Source organism: Fundulus heteroclitus, chromosome 22 (genome assembly GCF_011125445.2).
Source record: "Fundulus heteroclitus isolate FHET01 chromosome 22, MU-UCD_Fhet_4.1, whole genome shotgun sequence".
NCBI classification, from domain to species: Eukaryota; Metazoa; Chordata; class Actinopteri; order Cyprinodontiformes; family Fundulidae; genus Fundulus; species Fundulus heteroclitus.
The window spans coordinates 34,257,359-34,277,099 of record NC_046382.1 but is presented as its reverse complement, the minus strand read 5'-3'; the positions used below and the strand labels follow the sequence as shown (position 1 = coordinate 34,277,099).

General features: G+C 37.9%; 1 protein-coding gene and 1 non-coding gene across 2 annotated transcripts; both read right to left on the bottom strand.

The window, feature by feature from the left end:
* Positions 1-90, bottom strand: trnai-uau. The gene is given in 2 exon segments: positions 1-36; positions 53-90. It is a non-coding gene; the product is annotated as a tRNA-Ile (tRNA).
* Positions 91-6,666: 6,576 nt separating this feature from the next.
* LOC105937192 (myelin and lymphocyte protein) lies at positions 6,667-18,148 on the bottom strand. Its single transcript, XM_012878380.3, has 4 exons — positions 17,890-18,148; positions 8,816-8,983; positions 8,591-8,722; positions 6,667-7,435 (listed from the first exon to the last, which is right to left on the bottom strand). Exons 1-4 carry the CDS (start codon positions 17,980-17,982, stop codon positions 7,361-7,363), a joined length of 468 nt encoding a protein of 155 aa, XP_012733834.2. The 5' UTR covers positions 17,983-18,148; the 3' UTR covers positions 6,667-7,360.
* Between the last annotated feature and the right edge of the window lie 1,593 nt (positions 18,149-19,741).

Here is a 19,741-nt window from a genome sequence, read left to right as displayed (position 1 = left end):
TGCTCCAGGTGAGGCTTGAACTCACAACCTCGGCATTGCTCAAATACTGCCTTATAAGTACCGCGCGCTGACCGATTGCGCCACTGGAGCTCACAACATGCTGCCAAAAACTGGAGATTTAAATCCATCCAAGCAGAACGACTCACATCTGTTTATTTTCCTTCTATTTATACACTTGAGTCCCCAGCAAGCTGTTGAAGGTACCGAGTGTGCATTTGCAGGCCACAGGAGAAAGACAGTGATAGACTGACAGAGACCAATTGATTGAATCCTCTTAGATTGCACACTTTTTTTTTTTTTACATCTTACACAATAAAATATCAGACCTAATATCACAGAAATGTTGCCCTGCAATAGTATTCACACCATCTAAAGTTCTTCATGTTGCAAATTTGAATGTATTCTATCAGGATTTTATCTGATAGACCAACAAAAAGCAGCATGTGACTGTGAAGTGGAAGGAAAATAATAGTCTTTGCATTCTTTTATGGGTTTTCTTCCAGGATTGACCTGTATTTAGCTCCATCCATCCGTGCTAAAGAAAAAATATCCCCGCCGCATGATGCCACCAGTGCCATGTTTCACACCAGGAGGTGCCGTGTTTATGGTGATGTGCAGTTTTGTTTTTTCCCCCTACATGGTGTGTACTAAACAGCAAATTAGACTTTTTTTGGGCTTTTTTCGACAATGGCTTTCTTCTTGCCATTCTTACATGAAGTCTAGATTTGTGGAGTCCACAAATGGTGGTTTTCCTTTCAACAAATTCTTCCACCTGCATTTTGGATCTCTGCAGCTCCTCCAGAGGTCTTTTGCCTATTCCTTGGACGCACATCCATGTCATCAGTTTAGATAGGCATGAATGTTTTAAAAAGGTTTGGATTTTATCCAGGGGCATTAAATGGTAAATGGACTGAACTTATATAGCGCTTTTCCAGTCATGTTGACCACCCAAAGCGCTGTACACTATAGCCACATTCACCCAGTCGCTCTCACTAACGCACACACATTTATACACCGAGACGCAGCTCGGTAGGCAACTTGGGGTTAAGTGCCTTGCCCAGGGGCACATCGACATGTGGCAGGGGGAAGCTGGAATCGAACCCTCAGATTGCCAGACGACTACTGAACCCACCAAGCCACAGTCGCCCTAGAGTAAAGGGGCATGACACAAATGCAAACCCCCTTTTTCAGATTTGTATTTGTTAAAATCATAATGTTTAAGGAGTATGAATACTTTTGCAATGATGGTTAGTAAACATGCCTGGTCTTAGATATGCCTAAAATAACATCATTCAAAATTACATTCAAATATTTTAATGTCAGTTTGTGTAGTTTGGCTATCTGAAGTTAAATTGGTACAGCTGAACCAGACCTTAATTGGGGCATTAACCCGGTATTTCACTGGCTCGTTCAGTTTGCTGATTGCTGAAGTACATGTGGCAAATGCAACAGGAAAAGCAGCAAACTCTCATCTTTGCTGTACAAGGTTATAAGAGCTGAGATTTTTTTCAATTAAAGACAGAAAGTGGCTGTCCATAAGACTTATCTGGTCATGTCTGAGGTGGCAGGCTTTGTTGCATTTGACATTGTCTTTCTTAAAGACCAATAGGAGCGGTCACCATGATAACTGTGATGGAGCTGGTAAGGACAGAAATAAATAAATAAATTGAGGGATAATTAAAGAATTACCAATAGATATTTTACCATACAACGTTAAAACTGTGATGACTGTTTATGTGATGTGAAAAAAAACAATCACAATGACCATGAATAATGATATAGTTATCTATACATAACTTTATTTAGACTTTGATTGGAAAACATTGAGTGAATAATTTTTTGAAGCGTTTCTTCTGATCAATATTGCAAAATGTGCACAAGCATTATTTTAAAAAACAGTTGTTATTAATGCTTCAGGAATCAAAACAACCAATAAAAGAGTGTACAAACACAGTCTTTAATATTAACAAGTTGAAAGCGTAGCAAGAGTTTGGCCTGAGTCTAAAAAAATTTAAATACACTTTATTGGGCTCTATGTAATCAAGATTTGTTGCTGCTCACTACATATGACAGAAAAGCTAAAAAGTCAGATGAATGATGAAGAAATGTTTAAATCATAATATTGTTGTGTTAAAGCAATTTCCACAGGGTTTTGCCACATAACTTTTGCAAGGCTTTCCAAAAGTCTACCAATGGATTCCGTTGCTGTCCACAGCCTAAACTATGGGTGGACAGATGGGACAAATCTTCCATTCAAACAAATGCTTCAGAAAAATCAGGTCAAAAGGATAAGTCCATCAACATTCACATCTCAACTTTGCTTTATCCAAAGAGGGACTGTAGACCAATTATGTGTACCTTCAAGGGAAGCATTGCCACAAAAAATGTAATATGAACAAACCCATGTGATAATGCCAAAGGCACAGATCACTTTGTGTATGTGAACATAGAAACGGTGCAAAAGGAAACCTCCATCCATCCATAATCTATACCACCTTATACGTGTGGGGCTGCCGGGGGTCTAGCAGTCATCGGTGGAAAGGCAGGATACACCCTTGTAAAATTGCCACTCCATCACAGGGCAACATAGTCACACATGGCGAACAACCAAGCACTCCAACTTGCATTACTAATCACAAGGTGTCACTGTAAAAAATAACACTATAATCTTTGTTTTGTTGGTTTAGAGAAATATTGTAGGCCGGATTAGCTTGATATGATTGCTTTCACTTCTAACTAGTATCTGCAAGATATCCAGAGATGAATGGATAATGTTGCCTTCTGTGAGAACTCTACTGTAATCATGATCTGTTGTTGGTTAAATTATTACAGACATGCCACTCTGATGTGAGTGACTCTGAAGGACATCAGAGGCACTCTGCTAATAGATGACGCAGTAAACTTAAGTTTATTTATATTACATTTTTTAGTAAGACTACACTTCGTCCTGGATCAACTGAACTACCCAGGAATATACACCAGGATCCTGTTTGTTGTCTTCAGCTCGGCCTTCAACCCAATCATCTTCCAAAAGAAGCTCACCCAGCTCACAGTGCCGCTCTTCACCTGTCAGTGGATCACAAGCTTCCTGTCTAAAAAAAAAAGCACTCAATAACCATCACCACTGGTGCCCCTCAGGGATGTGTTCTCTTCCCACTCCTCTTCTCCCTCTCGACAAATGACTTCTTTAGAAAACTGAACAACTTTATCGTCGATTGTGACTTTATATAAATGTTTTACTTTTGCTTTATCAAATCTGTCCTCGCCTATTCCTTTCTTTGCTTGTTTGGTTTGCTGAATCTAAAAAAAACGTAACTTGCAGAGCATTAACAAAGAATGGAGAAAAATCATTGTGATGCACCTAAAGATGTGGACCTATTCAAGTCCAGATGAGTAGCCAAAGCCAAAAGAGTCTACACCCTTCGCCTACACCATTTTTAGTCCCTCCCTAAAACAAGTCGTAGAACAAATAAACTGAAGAACTCCTATCCCTACAGTCACTGGCATTTTAAACAAACTGTTAATACGAATGTCCTAATTTAAGATTGCTATCAAATTGTTGTACTATAACTTCAGTTTTAGCTTTAGTTTATATATGTTTTTATGTTTTAATTGATCTTTTTATATCTCTATGAAGTTGCCTTTTATCATCCTGTCTTGTCTGTGTAATTGCTTGTGTGAAGGTTAATGTTACTACTCTCGTTGCAAACAAATTGTCTTTCAGAGACCCAAAAAAGAAAAGTCTGATGTCCAAAGTCCTTTCTCTATTTGAATTTAATACAATCTTAAAAGAGATGTAGTAACAAGAATGAGGGATCTGTATGTTCTCCCTGGGAATGTATAGGTTCTTGACTGGGTTTCCTGCCACAGAGCCAAAACATGAGCATTAGGTCTAAATGGCTTTTAGAAATGCTTATGAGCCCCTGTGGACTGGGTGTGCTGTAAATGCTTGTGACTCTGTAATGATAACTAGTATAAAAGATGACTCATTCTTTTTAACCCATGTATTATTTGTTTAGTGATCCTGGTGTTGGGTCATTCGGTTTAATCCACCCCTTGCTAGCTTTAACATTACATGTTGTCTCAAAACCCAACACACTATGCTGTGTCAACCCTGTAACCAAACCCTCTTGTGTTAAATGATGCACTGGTTGACATTATATCCAGCACTGGGTTAGCAAAATGACCTCAAGGGGTTTGTTCTAACCCAGCTGCTTTAAGGTTTTATCTCTCCTAGTTTATCTCATCACCACTGAACTCCTTTATATTAAAACACAATTAACTAATTTTGGGAAACACTTGGTGTGCATATACTTTATGTCTGGTTAAGGATTAGTTTCCAAAGTTAAAATATGTAACTTAGAAAGAGGGATTGCTGGATTGACTAGATGCTATCGGCTTGGCTTCCTCAGACTGACGCCTTTTTATCATTTAGCCTTAAATGATCGACTGAATTTGACCCTTTTCAGCTACAATTAGACTGAACTGGAATCCAATCTGATTACAGCTAAGCCAAAAAATTATTCGTCCATCTGCTTGATTTAGTGTGATGTTATCTTTTAATTTTACCAGCATATTTCTGACTGGAAGTACTTTTAATGTTCTGGAGTGGCCCAGCCAGAGTCCAGACTTGAATCGGACAGAGATGAAAGGAGCTAAAGATTAGGGTGACAAGGAGGCCTGCCAAACTAAAGACTTGAAGCTAAATCACAAAAACTAAACTGCCAAAATACAAGTGGAAAGATGCAAAAAGCTTGGCAGTAGTTAAAATTGAGTTTATTGATCAGAATCAAACTTTTTGGTTGACTGAAAATATTAACGTAATCATCTAAATGTGCAATGATTATGAATATTTTTTTGGCTTTAGTATATATGATTGGATTGCACAGGAATGAACTGGATTGACTTGATCTAAATTTGGACCAAATCAGATTCTATGTCACTGGATGTGAAGGTTCAGGACCATTGGAGAATGCAACCTGGCTCTGCTTTGGTTGTGAGTTAATGTTTTATAAATAAACTTTATTTTTAATTTAGCTTCTTTAATTTATCTTCTTACTAAAGAGTCTGTAATGTAATTTTGTCTATAAACACATGAAACATGCAGCTAAATTTTGATATTTGGCTTATTAGTTGTATAAATCAGATAAAAATTAAAAAATATGTATGATGTAACTTAGCAGCCAATGAAAAACAGACGCCCCAGATTGTGTTTCATTTCAGTTTGCTATAATCACATTAAACATCGGTCAATAACAGCATCAATTCCTTAAAATATAGGAAGAATTTATTTTTCCAACGGCTCTATAAATATTTCAATGATTTCTGTTGTTGTCGGAGTTGAACTAAACCCCCTCCTTCATTCTTCTCTATTTTGGGTTAAAGCTCAAACTAGCTAGGGTTCTAAAGACCTCTGAATCTAACGAGTATTACCCTGTTTAGTGTTCCTATGAGACCTTTTTAGCTAGATAAGTAGGACACGACCAATCTACTAACCACTTCCATCCTAGGGCCACACCCTTTTTCAGTACACAAGTTAGGTAGCCTAGTAGCATGAGGCCACCTATTTCCTGTTCACCGCCCTAGTTAACAGTGGCTCCTACTCTTACACAACAGCACTTGTTATTGGATCAGTTAAGTTTTAGTCACTCGAAAGTCCCTAAGGGTGTTGTTTATAAAATTTTTGCTACAGGCAACTTTCATCTTTTAACTTTTTGTTCTCTCTCTCTCTTTTTTCTTCATAGAAGGTACACCTGGTCTGACGTTCTGTTAGCTGTGACATCATCCAGGGAAGACAGATCATCCGCTATTACCATCTAATGTAGAACAGATTACTGGATCAATGTGTGCTTCTGTGCTTTTTTGTCTCTCTTGTTGTGTCTCTGCTCTGTCTTCTGTAACCCCAGTCGGTCGAGGCAGATGATCGTTCATACTGAGCCTGGTTCTGGTTCTGCTGGAGGTTTTCCTCCCTGTTAATGGGGAGTTTTCCTCTCCACTGTCGCTTCATGCATGCTCAGTATTAGGAATTGCTGCAAAGCCATAAACAATACAGACAACTGTCCCTGTGGCTCTACGCTCTTTGATGAGGAGTGAACGCTGCTTGTCAAGACTTGATGCAATCAGCTGGATTTCCTTAGATAGTAAACTTTTTGACCAATCTGTATATTCTGACCCAATCTGTATAATCTGATTCAATTGGATTTTGGCAAGTGCCTTGAGATGACATGTATCATCAATTGGCGCTATATAAAAAAACTTAATTGAATTAAAGACCTAAATAATTTTAGAACCATGCACTATGTCTGTTTTGCAACCATTAAAGAACTCAATAAATACGGACTCTTCTTTCTTGAATCTTCTTTTCTTCCTTCTTCTGCTCTGTGTAACGTGTCTTCTGTGATGAGAACTGAGCAGTGAACACCTAAATCATCTCACTTTTATGTGTTTGTTGAAAACCATTGTTGGGAGTTGCAAAAACTCCAAATGTTCCCATTAGTGTTGCAACAGCGAGAGGCCAGCAACACTCAACTGGTTTCCTCTTCTTTTTTGGGCCAATTCTGGTAAACAACAGGCGTCTTCTTCTTTTGGTCCCATTCGAGTCATCTATCTCCCTTCTTTCAGGATTGCCTCACAGCCCTCACTAAACATGTTCAAACGTACTCCTTCTTTTCAGCCTGTTTAACACATGTACTTTATTAAAAACAATCATGCTTATTTAATTTCATTCATTTAGTACATAAGTGCTTTTAAAAAAAAGAAAGCAGCTAATCAACCATACAATTTCAGAGCTTTTATGTAATCTGTTCCTCCTAATATATTTAATGTCCAAATTATCTATTAGTTTGTGAATAACATGGAATGTGGACGAGCTCACCACACCACCGACTTGGGCAATTTGAAATTTACAATGATAATACAATTATACCAGCTGTTTCTCCCAGACAGACTGCTCATCCTAATTTTTTAACTATACACAGTATTTTCCTGACCATACACAAAAAGAGGTCCCTACTTTTTAAGACTTCCTTTCTAAACGTTATTTTTGCTGCTCTAAACAGCCTAGAGCTCGGTTCAGAAAGCCTCAACCCAAAAACAAAATGCTTTGTAACATAACAGAATGGGGATCAAAAGCTTATTGCGAGCCTATGAACTTATGAGTTTCTGACAAACATCAAATAAAGACTATAAAAGGTAAGAACAAAAACATTTAAATCTGACCAAACCCAATGTTGGTTTTTGTACACACCCATATGTGAATGTATGTGGAAATCTAAGTTTTTGTGTATTTGCATGTAAGGGTCGACACAGACGGCGATGGCGATGCTGCTCTGTACTTTTTGCAGGTTTATCCCGGTGCTCCTCAAAAGTGTTTCCATCTGATGGCAGAGAGGATGGCGTGGATAAAGTAGAGGAGTGTGGTGGCAAAGGCAAACACCTTAAAAAACAAACGCAAAAATATATAAAAGTCTAACCTTTTGCATTCTGTTCAAACATCTGGACAGGCTGAGTGGAATATTGTTACTGATTTGAATAAGGGAATACACCTTTAGGTGTAAAGACCATCACATGGTTTGTTGTAATGTTTTCCTTATTTAACTTTTGATCTAAAGGATGCCCAGTTATTAATGGAAAACATTACCTTAGTGAGTACATACATTTGTGATAAAGGATCAAAAATCTTTATTGTCATTATATGTTACCTAAATGGAATTTTGATGAGATAGACACCAGGGTAAGAATGCAAACAGATTACACATAACACGTACACACATGACATAATGTTTCCATGCTTCTTATTTTTCCCAAATCAATTGATTCCACTGAGGGCAAACATTATTCAACACATATCTTGATTAACTCCCAGAAGGATACACTGCAGCAGCACTGTAAATGTCAAGAAAACTGAGAACAATTATAGAATAACCACTGTTTTTGATAAGAAATTTAGACATAAATGGGAAAAATTGGACATAAATTTCTATATTGGGATTGAAATTACTACAGCTCCTCCTGCTATGCCAGCGTCTGTGTAATCTGACATGTGCATCGTACTGGGTATCTGTTGGGCAAAATCAGGAAATTTTTACATAGGAAAAAGTTATCTCATTAGCAAAAGTTTGTGTTTGATCTAATTGTCAACTAATAGAGACATATTGAAAACCCCTAGCCTTAGCTTTTGTTTAAGTGTTTCAAAAAGACTTTCAGAATAAAGTATGGTAATTTAATCTTGTTTAGCGCTGAAATGAGATGGCTATATTTGTTTTAGCATTGCAAAATAGATCGTTTTAGTATAGTATTCAATTACGCAGAAACTATTGAATTATGTATATTCAGATAAAGTAATATGGTCTTTTTCTGTGTGATTTTCAAAGCAGATTTCTTCTTTTTTTTTTTTAGAATAAACCAATTGATGGAGCCCACCATGACAGTGGTTCCATTTGACCAATAGAATAACACAAAATACACTCTTTTTAAAAGGTGATAGTCATATAAGGGAACAAATATATGTAATTACTAAAACTGAACAGTATCTGAGTAAAATATGGGAGATGCTGTAAACTGTTTTAAAGTAAGAGGAGGAACTTCTCACCACAGCTGCAATGTAAATCCGGTAGAATCGTACATCAAAGAGCAACGTAGCTTTACTCAACATAGTGATGTAAGCCAAATCAACCCCTGCACTGAGGTAGAAAAGCACTGCCAATCCATGGTAGACAAAATCCTGCAAAAAAAATAAAAAATAAAATGAACACCAGTTACCTTGTTTGTCTAATGTGTTTTATCTTAATTCTATGTTGTTTTTCCTTGCTCTTACAGCAGCAGCCCAGCCAGAACTGCTCTTGTGACAGCCAGCAGCAAACAAGATCATCCAGAGGAAGGTCATGACGAAGCAGAAAACAGAGACGAACATCACCCATCCCAAAGGGTTATGTGGTTCCACATAGTTCGACGCCACTAGAATCCACACCAATCCTCCAAAGACCTGGACAGAACGAGTTGTGAGAAAGTTTCATGGCATGTAAAGTTTTAGCAGGATCAAAGAACAAACAAGACTTTGGAAGCTGGCTGGAAGTAAGAGTTTAATATAGACCCATAATAGGTCCAAATAAACTCAGGACAATGATCATATGAATAAAATAACATAGTAGAACAGAGCATAGGTCAACGGGCAGTCCTGGGGCAGACTGAAAAAAACGAGGCTCTCATAAAATCAGTGCCACCGGGACCTCTGACCACCAGCAACAGGCGAGGCAGGTGAAGTGTATTGCCCAAGGGCACCACGGTGGAGATGGACAGAGCATGGGCTGGAACTGGCAACCCAACGGTTACAGGGGACTGAGCCACCCCCCCCCCCCCCCCCCCCTTAACTACGCAGGGCAGAGAAGAGCTACTCAGGAGAGAAGAGGAACAGCTGGCACAAAGTGAAGGGGGAGCAATCAGGTGGGAAAAGGAAACAACTGGAAACCTATGAGAACAGAGGAGCTGAGGGGAGGAGAGTGATAAACAGAAACTGAAGGGAAACACATGAAATGAATCTGACAGGAAGTAGAAGCAAAATGTAATTTGAATGAACTATAACAAAATCCACAAAGGTATGAACTGAATACCTAATAATAATAACTATAAGGAAATAACAAAAGAAAGCACGATCCAGGTAAAACATAACAGCAAAGAAATAGTCAAACTATAACCATCATTGGCATGGATGCTATTTTATTTTGGCCTTGTAAATTCTGCTTTTGAACCTTTTATCTCAAGAAGGAAATAATCATAGATCAAGCAGCTTCAGTGAATTTTAAAAATAAAAATTGACAGCACAACTTTAACTATACATGCTTAAATTTATACATAAACCCTACTATTCTTTGGTCAGAAGTATCATAGTAAATTTAGAGAAACAAATATTTTTTTGTAGCCATCAATGAGGTCCTTGCCTAATTCTGGCTAATAGTGAATTACACTGCAGTTGGTCCAAAATGGTGCTGCGTGGCTTTTAAATGGAACGTGAAGGAGAGAGCATATTGTTCGTCTCTATACTGGTTGCCTGTCAATATTAGAGCTTGTTTTAACATTCGCTTATTTGTTTTTAAGTCTTTAAATTGTCTTGCCACTCCCTACCTCTCTGAGCTACTGCTCCTGCATTCCCCTTCTCGGTTCTTCAGACCAGCTGACCTCGGTTGAAGGTACCGAGGACACAGCTGAAGCTCAGGGGAGATCAGGTTTTGGCCATTGCAGTTCCCAAATTATGGAACACTTTGCCTCTAAAAGTTAGAAAAACCTCTTCAAAAGACATTCTAAAATCTGCTCCAAAATAAGACCCACCACTTCTCTTTGGCCTTTGAACCGGAATGAGGTGTCAATTAATGTTTTTGTTTTCTTCTTGTCAGTGTTGTAATTCATGTTGCTACTTTTACTTATTTATTTCTACTTTTATTTATTATCTCATTCGTTCTAAATTGTAATGGTTTTATTTATTTTAAATCATTCATTCCTTCTCTTCAGCACTTTAGTCAGTACCTGCTCCTTTTCCAACACAAAGAGATAAAGCTCTGGACAAATGTTTTGGTAATAGAAGGTACTTATGTGGTCAAGTGCTGTGCACCTCCTGGGCTCTTGGACCATAATGTTATTAATCTTTAACCAAAGTATCAATAGAAGCTGAAAAGGGAGAAACTTGCTGTTAAGGACATTCAGTGTTGGACAACGTCAACACTGTCAGTGAACTGAGGATTATTTCTGGACTCACTGACTGGGACTAGTTCTTCAGGGATGAGGTTTCCAAAAAATAACTGAACTTTACCAGCACCACTTATATAAATTTTTGTGTTGATCATATTAATAAAAAAAAGGAAAATCAGGATCTACCCAAACAATAAGGTGGGTTGATAAAGAATTGAAAAAAAAAAGCTTTCAAGTGGGGAATGCAGATGGTGAAGGAATTTGAAAAGTAAATTGGATGTAATATTAACAAAGCAAAAATAAATTGTAAAGACAAGGTTGAGTGGAAACTGAGTCAGGGAAATGCAAAAATGCATGGAGGGTCTAAACACAATTTCAATCTGAAAAAAACACACGGAAAGAAGAGACAATTAGAAGAATTTATTGATACAATATTTTAAGACTTTGGCCCTCAGACCTCGGCAGGAAACATTCACCTTGAATTATAATTCAATATGCATAAGCAGGTGTATGAGAATAGGAATGATCCCCCAGGCCTGAAACTGGTGGTGGAGTGGAGATAGAAGAAGTTTTGTTCAGTCCATATGATGAATGCCCAGACCCGATAGCAGATGATAAACACAGGTTTGCATGACTGTCCATGATGAGCAAGCTTGAAGCGACTGTGGAGAGGAAAAACTCCCCTTGGAAAAAAACTTTGGCAGAACCAGGCTCAACATGGCGGTCTTCTGCCGGACCGATTGAGATGTGACAGTGAATTCTGTAAGAGTCCAGGAGGAATTACACTCTAATAGGAACAAGGTTGTAGGAGCACAAAGGAAAGCCAGATGGAGCTACTATGATGGTGGAGAAGGGGATGGAGGTGGGTTGAATCCAGTCATCAGAGTCCAGATCAGACATCGCACAGCGACTGCTTGCTTGCTGGGTAGAAGCTGAGATGGATTTAAAGTTTTTTTAAGATGGATCCAGGATGCTGATTGGCTTTGTGGAGGAGCAGTTCAAAGCTGATTGGCTTGCGTTGGAGGCGAATGAGTCCCTGATTGATGGAGGTAGGCAATGAGATTCTTTAGTCTGAATTTCCACTTTAGCTCCATAATGAGTTGAAAACAAAAAGATTTCCCTCAGTATGCTGACTCCATTGGTTTTCCAAATGACTTGAATGCCCATTATTCTAGGTTTGACAAACACAACCTCAGTGATGAAACTGATTCTAATTGTGCAGTTTTGAAACCTGTTCCAGTGAAATTAAGAAATCAGGATGTAATTTTAATAGTTGAGAAAATCAATCGCAATTGAGGTGCTGAGCCAGACAGAATTAAGGACAAAGTCCCGTATGTAGGCAGACATATGAAAGGTAACTTACTGCTGGCATTGTTCCAAAAGCTTGTAAACTGTCAGTTATTGTCCCTGAGCCCCAAACAGCAAAATCCTTAAATGACTTTAGACTAACTGGTCTTGCATCAGTTTTAAAGAAATGCATGGGGCATCTGGTTTAAAACTCACTTCCTCAGTGGCTAACCACCTGGGGCCCATGCAGTTTGCTTACAGCGCCAATCAAGGACTAGAGGAAGTCATTATTCTGGATAAAGCACTCTGTGAGCCTAGGATACATGTAGCTGTATTGTTCATGGACTTTTCATCGCACATTATTTTAAAGAGCCTGTGTGACCTGAATGTCAGAAGCTCTCTCGTGTTGTAGATCTTCATTTTGTTTAGTAGTTTTACTTACGCTTCACTAGACTAGTAAAGAGTTAAGTGAAATATATTTAACTTAAAGTTGAAATAATTCTATCAATAAAGTTCTATATTTTGAAAAGAAGTTTAAGAATAAATAAATAAAAAAATATATTTTCATCTATGGTCCTGATGCTCCGGCCAAATTGGGCTGACATTCACAGGAGAATACCTAACAGGCCGGGGGTTATTTCATTAAATATTAAATAGCCTAAATGCATTTAACAGCACAACAGACAATGAATGCCATATCTTAAGTTTATGAAACTTTTGCTTTTAGCTATATTGCTTTAACAGTGTGTTTTGTTTATTTTTTAATCTTTGCATGTACTATGTGTGCTCGTTTTGCCAGATGTCAAAGACAAATCCCCATCTTAAATGGCGACGGACAATAAAGTTATCTTAACGTTCTTAGACGGTTAAAAGTTAGGTTGGTTGTCCACCTGAATAAAAATCCAAAACCAAGACAAAAACCGGTTGTAAATTAGTGAATAATTCTTAAATTTTACATTTCATCTTACATCTTAAATTAACATTGTTAGAATGAGAGAGAATCCACCACAAATTTCAGCTCATGCACCAGATTCTTGTTTTTAAAATTAATTTATTTGCTTCATATTAACTTCACCTGGAAAGAATTGCATATTGCAGGCACTGTGCACATACAGGAGTCAACAATAACAACATAAAATTCTTGAAACACGGAGAAAACACTAACTTTTTTATTGAAACATACCATATAAGCAAGGCTTAAGTTGGAAGCAACCGGACTTTTGTTCAGTTTTTTCTGAAAATGCGAGCCACCAGAATTGACAATGACTCCTGAATAGGTGCCGAAACGTTTTCAGAAAGAACTGAACAAAAGTCTGGTCACCTCCGATTTAAGCCTGTTTGCTGTTGCGACAACCTGAATAACTGAGAATTGGCACAGGAATACCATGTAAGTTTAAACACTGAATAAATTATTGACTAAACAAACAGTTGTCCTTTGTATGAGGGAGGTGTTTCGTGTGCTAAGTAAACCAAGCATTAGTAATGTTGTTGTAGACTAAACTGTAATTTTCACTGACTCTATGTCACAACTCAATACGGTCACATGAGTGTTTTAAAAAGAATGAGCCTGCATAGGTCACAAGACAACATTTCTGTTTGCCCCACGAGTTAAATGAAATTAGTTTTTTCTAATTATGTAAAAATGTATCAAGCAAATGTGCTATTAGGGAAAGTTAACTATAAAAATTCTGCTACTCCCCCATAAATGCATCCATGGACATGCACCTACATACCAAGAACTCATCACCCTACAGTCCACAGATCCACAAGCACCCTGCTCCTCCAGGTCCCCAGTACCAGGCTCTCCACCATGGGAGATTGAGCCTTCTGCCCAGCCGCACCATGCCTCTGGAACAGCCTCCCTACCCACCTGAGTGGAGAGGATGGACCCTTCTTATCTGTGGGTGAACTGCTTTGTATGAAGAATGTACAGGCAATTTTCCATCAAAGATTGCATGCACCCATAACATGCTGGCATTCCTCGTCATGCTGGTCACCAGCTTGGTCATACACGGCTGTGGCCTGGCATCTCCTTTTTCAACCAGCATTTGCAAACCATATTTGCAAAAGGCATGTGCAACCTGCCCAAGATGATCCAACAAGTGATAGGGCTCAGATCAGGTCTGCAGGCATGTCAATCCATCTTCTGCACTCCCAAACTCTGGGGGTGGCTTCTGATAAACCCTGCACTATTGGGGCGAGTGTTGACATTTTGTAGAGTATAGTTTGGCCCAAAACTGAAGGTAGGGCCACTGGTTGTATAAAATCATCTTGGCATCATCTCCTCTAGTAAAAGCTGTTTGACATTGGCTGAGGAGATTTTCAAGGGTGTAATTCAGGGGCAGGGGCAGTAGGCGACGTGGGCAGCCGCCCAAGGCAGCTTCTCATCTAGATCCCCCCAGACTGACAATGTTCACGGCGCCTAATGTACTACTCCACCTGTGCCTGCAGCAGTACATGTAGCTTTCTGCCGTAGTTGTCTGACAGACAGGCTGTAACAGCAGGAGAGGGAGCTGGTGATGGGAGGACCTTCACTGCCAACACGCATGCGCCGTGGCCAGCTTGAATTGTTTGCCTGTATCTGCTGAAGTGACTCGCAGTATGATGATTGCAACCAATGGAGGGAGCTTTTTTCATCGATTTTCCTAAACCCTGAAGAATTGGCAAGAAATGTCAGTGTTGGATACAAGCTTGTAACCAAGAGGACTTTACTGTGGAATCTGACCAAAGACACATATGTGCTCTCCACCTTTCCTCTGTGGTAAGGAGCCAAAACTTGAATGTCCAGACCTGATAGCAGGTAGCCTACCTGCTTCTCTGTAGGTAGGCTACATTTATTTGGCTTTTTCTTGGCTAAAAAAACATACAATTCATGAGGGGTGTTTATGTGAGCTTCAGTGTGGCATAGTCCGCTAATTATATACAACTTTGGGCGGGCTTTTCTCCAAAGTCATTTGTTACTTTTATTAGTTGGCAGTTGTGTTTTTCTCTTTTTTGTGTGTGATTCATTTCATTCATTTAACATGAATTTGCTTTTTTGGGCTTGCCTTTTTTCTGACAGAATCCCTTTTAATGTCTTTTGTGGCTATTGTGCCACACAACAAGATCTATTAGCTGGGGAGAGGTCCTTGTGTGTATAAATACCTTCTAAATACATGCATTTGTGATGATTAGAAGCAACCTTTGTATTGGAGTGTGGTGGTTTGCTTGTTGGGCTTCTTTTGCTCATTTTGAGGCCTCTATGTTTCATATGACATTTAAGCTGTTGTACAGTTAAATCTATATTTCTTATTTTAAAGGCAATAGTGTAGTTAGTAGTCAATTTAATGACAGATAGGACTTTCTATCATGGTTGTGCAATTCATCTTTTTTTAAAATGTGAAATACAGTAAATTGTTCTAGAAAAAAGTTCAGACCTTCATCCAGTTGTGCAGTGAGATTTATGTTTTTATCAAATATTGTGCACATATTTCCACAAATGTTTTTGTATTGGTACAGTTTAAAAATGCTTTATTTTTTATTTTATTTAATTGTTATTTTGTTTATTTTTTGTCTTATTTATTTCTACAATTTTTTTTGTATTTGTGTTTTATACTTTTAACTTGCACAGTATTAATGTTTGTTTGTGTCTTGATGCGTTTGTTTATAGTAATATTTCAGTGTCATCCATTTGTCTGTGATGCGTGTGGTACTGGTGGTGTTGGTGGCTGGTTGTTCGCCCAGGGAGCCAAACAAGCTAGGACCGCCCAGGAGTGTCCAAACTTTCTGGCACGTGGACAGGAATTGTCAAGTCAAAAGTACTCGAGAAAATGATTTAGTGATTTTTTTCTACCTGCTCCACAATTTATTTATTTATTTAGAGGGATGTGTAAATTAATATAGGTCTAGAAGTAAAAAAAAAAAGGTTTCATTCATTTGGTGTATTAAATGATTGTCACCTAATTTGCAAATTACTTTACTTATTGGGGAAAAAAATGTGTTCTTTTTGCTTTCATAATATAAGAACAGGTCTTCTGTCTGTATTTCTTTGAAAACATTTGTTGCATTTAGCCAGTTTTTATAGATGACTTCAAAGCGGATTTGAATGCACTGTTGACACACCTAGTGTAACTCGCATGACTAATTCTGTTGGCAGCGAGTGCATTTTCCTTTTAAATGTGGGACCATTAAAGGGGAAACAAAGAGCATTTCCAATGGCATGTAATTGATTGGCATACATATTCTCACTTTTTGATTTTTTTTTCCATAAAACCTTTTATACATAAGTTTTTAAAAGCAGGCCATACAATTTTCAATGATTTACACCAAAAACAAAAAGGTGTACAAACATGTCATGTAACATCACTGCTGTTACAACTCACCACTCTTGAATATCTAATTTCCAGTCCTGCCCCCAATTTCTCTATATATGACTATAGCAGGTTTTAACGCTAAAAGTTGTGTTTTGGTTTGGCATGCTACCCCAAGATTATCAGCGGAACCAGCAAAGCTGTCCAAACACTGATCAATTTTAAACAGAACTTGAAAAAAGAATTCCAGGACCTTTTTGATGCCAAATTTGTGCTGTGACGCCATAAATCTCTACAAAAAGTCTCCTTAACAAGTTGGTTAATACAGTAAAACAAACCAAATCCTCACTACAACATAACCAAACAACAGAAGCTTATGGTGGTACATGAAATTAAATAGGAGGAGTAGAAAGAGGGATAAATAATAAGCCTAAAGGACATTGAAATCTAGAGTAAAGGTGTACTGAGTCTTCCATCGTGCTCTTCATAACTGTGTGCCACTGCATTGTTCCTCAAATGTGCTCAAATAACAACTGTTAGAGCAATTTACAATTGATTAGTCGCAGTTTATCGGACTTCTTATCTATTGAGTTCATTCACTGTGGGTTTTGTAGTCTTTTGTGGTAAATCTTTAACCTTCTTTTTGTCCAAAAACAATTAGGAGAGTGGCGTCAGTTTCTTACCACCCTAAATGAACAAACCAAAATGTCCCAGTAAATGAATGAACAAAGGAAAATGCTACTCAAGTTCATCCAGATAAGAAAAGAACTCTGTTTGGCTGAAATATTCAAAAAGGAAAACTAAAATACTTAAACAGGACCTGGTGTGTTTGGCTTATCACTGTATTAATAGGCAGAATTAAATGTAAAACACCTCCTCAAATGAATCTTTACATCTAAAAATTATCATCTCATAAATGTCCATATTAGTGCTCTCTTTCTTACTTATTCCCACACATGTTGGACTAATACAATACAATATTTGCAAGCTGGTATTTTTCCATGCCTCATGAGATCAACTTCTACTTATTTTATCATTTTAGATTTTCTTTTCAGTGAGATGGAGAGTTGGCTGCAATCTGTCTTAGATTGGCAACAGCGACACAATATGACTGAAATATGAGAGGTAAAATGATAAAGGCACTCCTCCCACATTAGAAATGTTTCATTGTGTTGTTTTTTCCCCCAAAATGCATAATGCTTTTAATCCAAATGTTCAGCAACATTTAATAACGGGTAAAATTCAAGTGACAAAAAAGATACACTAACAAAACATTTTGCATTTTAATTAACTATTTGTGAGTGAACCTATTTTCATGCATTTTTTTCTTCAAATTTTACTCTCGATGGTGTTACGTTGTTACATTCCTTATATAAAGTATTACATTTAGTGAGTTGCATGATATGCATTATCAAGAATGAAAGAATGGTTTTGCTCTGTTTAGGTTTGTCATTTGGACCAAGTTGACTAATTTTAAAGCCACTTTTAACACATAAGTAGAATTTGCAATTATTTTATTGAAATTTTGTCAAGGAATTTTAAATATCTTAAGCAATAAATTGCAAAACTGCCTCCGAAGGAGACAAAATCCCTACATAACTGATTTAAAAGACAAGAATAATTTTCCACTCACCAGTTCAGGCAGATAAAATATATCCGGGGCCGTGGTGCATATACCCAGGCCGCTGGGCAGGGTCCCCATGGACTGAGCTGTGGTGGCTGCCATCTCTCCTCTTTGCTTCTTCCAGTGCCGAGTCAACAGCGAGTGAACAACCCCCTGGTCTCCTCTGAACTAACGGAGCAGCAGCAGGTGTAACTGAGCCTTATACCTAAGCCAGGTTTAGCAGACAAACCTGTTCTGCTATTGTGTGTGTGTGTGTGTGTGATCCCTTCCCACAACAGCTCCTGGTTGTGAGGCATATCCAGACACACCCTTCGTACAGGGACCCAGCCTGCCTAGTGGTTTAACAGGAGCTGATGATCTGTGACAGGCTTTTGAAACATCTACAGGAGGAATTTTGTAACCCCAGGCACCGGTCATCGTATATGGCCACTGCTGTTGTTGAATAAAGAAACAGCTCAATGCATTTTCAGGTAACACTGTGGCCCTCACTAATCTCTGTGGCCTCTATTTGTACTGCACACAGTAACTTTCAAACAAGTTTTCCTTCAAAATAAAAGAGCTGTATGAGAGTGAACACATATAGGCGTGAGCCTCTCAAACAAAGGGCCTTTTTTCATGATTGTATGAGTAAGGGTTTTTTATGTTTCCAATGATTAACGTGATTGTCTCATATGTAATAAGTATTTGGTAATCTACAGCAAATATATTAGTAAGCTCAAAAGTTTCATTTAGCCCTATTTGCATTTGACAACGTGTCAGCTATGTAAAACCTGGATTTCCTAATCAAATCAAGGCTACCTGACCAGAGCAGCAACATGTTGGTGCTTTTTTAATCATATCAGACCAAGTCTGCTCTGTCACTCTGACACAGTGAGATTTTCTTAAAGCTAATTCCTTTTTTTATGGTTATTTTAAAAAAATCTTCCAAATCCACACTGGTCTTATTTCTTTGAGGCCTTTACTGAACCCTGCAAGTATTAAATCAACCCAGGGCCGGATCATTCCATCTATGACCAAAGAATAAATGAGAAGGCAATAAGTTTGTTGTTAGCCCAGCAGTTTTCAGAGTTACTGAAAACTTACTGGATAATTGATTGTCATATTGCACTAATTACAGCTCAGTCGTGACAGTAATCATGCAAATATGATGATCTCTTTGTCATGTTTTATATGTTTGAAGATGAACCAATGTGCCGACAAGAGCTTTGGAGCCACACGATGAAGTAAAATAATTATATTTATTATAAACCAAATACAAAACTGACAAGCAGGGTAGGCAATGACAAGAACCAGAACAAGGGTAGCATAACGGAGGATCCGACAAAGGGTGAGAGGACACCAGCAGTGTAAATAGGGGAAGAGACAGAAGGGAAGGCAGGTGAGAGTAATTAGCACAGGGGAATGACATGACAGTGATGAGCTGAGGGAAAGGGAGAACAATGATCTGACACAGAAAAAGGAGGAAAACAGAACCTAGCAGGATTACCAAAAAAACACAATAAATAAAGAGGCTCTATAACTAAACTATCCCACTAATGAAATGAAGTAATTAATAGATATATATCTGCAGTGTTAAATAAAAAAAATCTTGCTGAAATTAAACCAGTCAATCTGATTTATTTCTATAGAAACTAAGGACAAAATGTTAAAAAAACAACTAAAAACAAATGACTCAGTAAATAGATAATAAGATTAAAAAATAATGAATTAGGAGTAAATAAAAATAATCATGAATGAATGAACAAATTAAATATTTCTTATGTTAATTTCTGCATTCTCTTATTAAAACAACACAGCCTCCAGGTACAGATTTTATTTTTATTCATTGTCAAGTTGAGGTTTTGACCACAGACATTTCAGT

Coding starts and splice junctions, on each gene's coding strand:
- LOC105937192 (XM_012878380.3), bottom strand. CDS start 17,982: ATGGCAGCCACCACAGCTCAGTCCATGGGGACCCTGCCCAGCGGCCTG. Junction 8,984..17,889: donor TATTTTATCTGCCTGAACTG/GTGAGTGGAAAA, acceptor CGTTCTGTCCAG/GTCTTTGGAGGATTGGTGTG. Junction 8,723..8,815: donor GTTCTGGCTGGGCTGCTGCT/GTAAGAGCAAGG, acceptor TTTTTTTTGCAG/GATTTTGTCTACCATGGATT.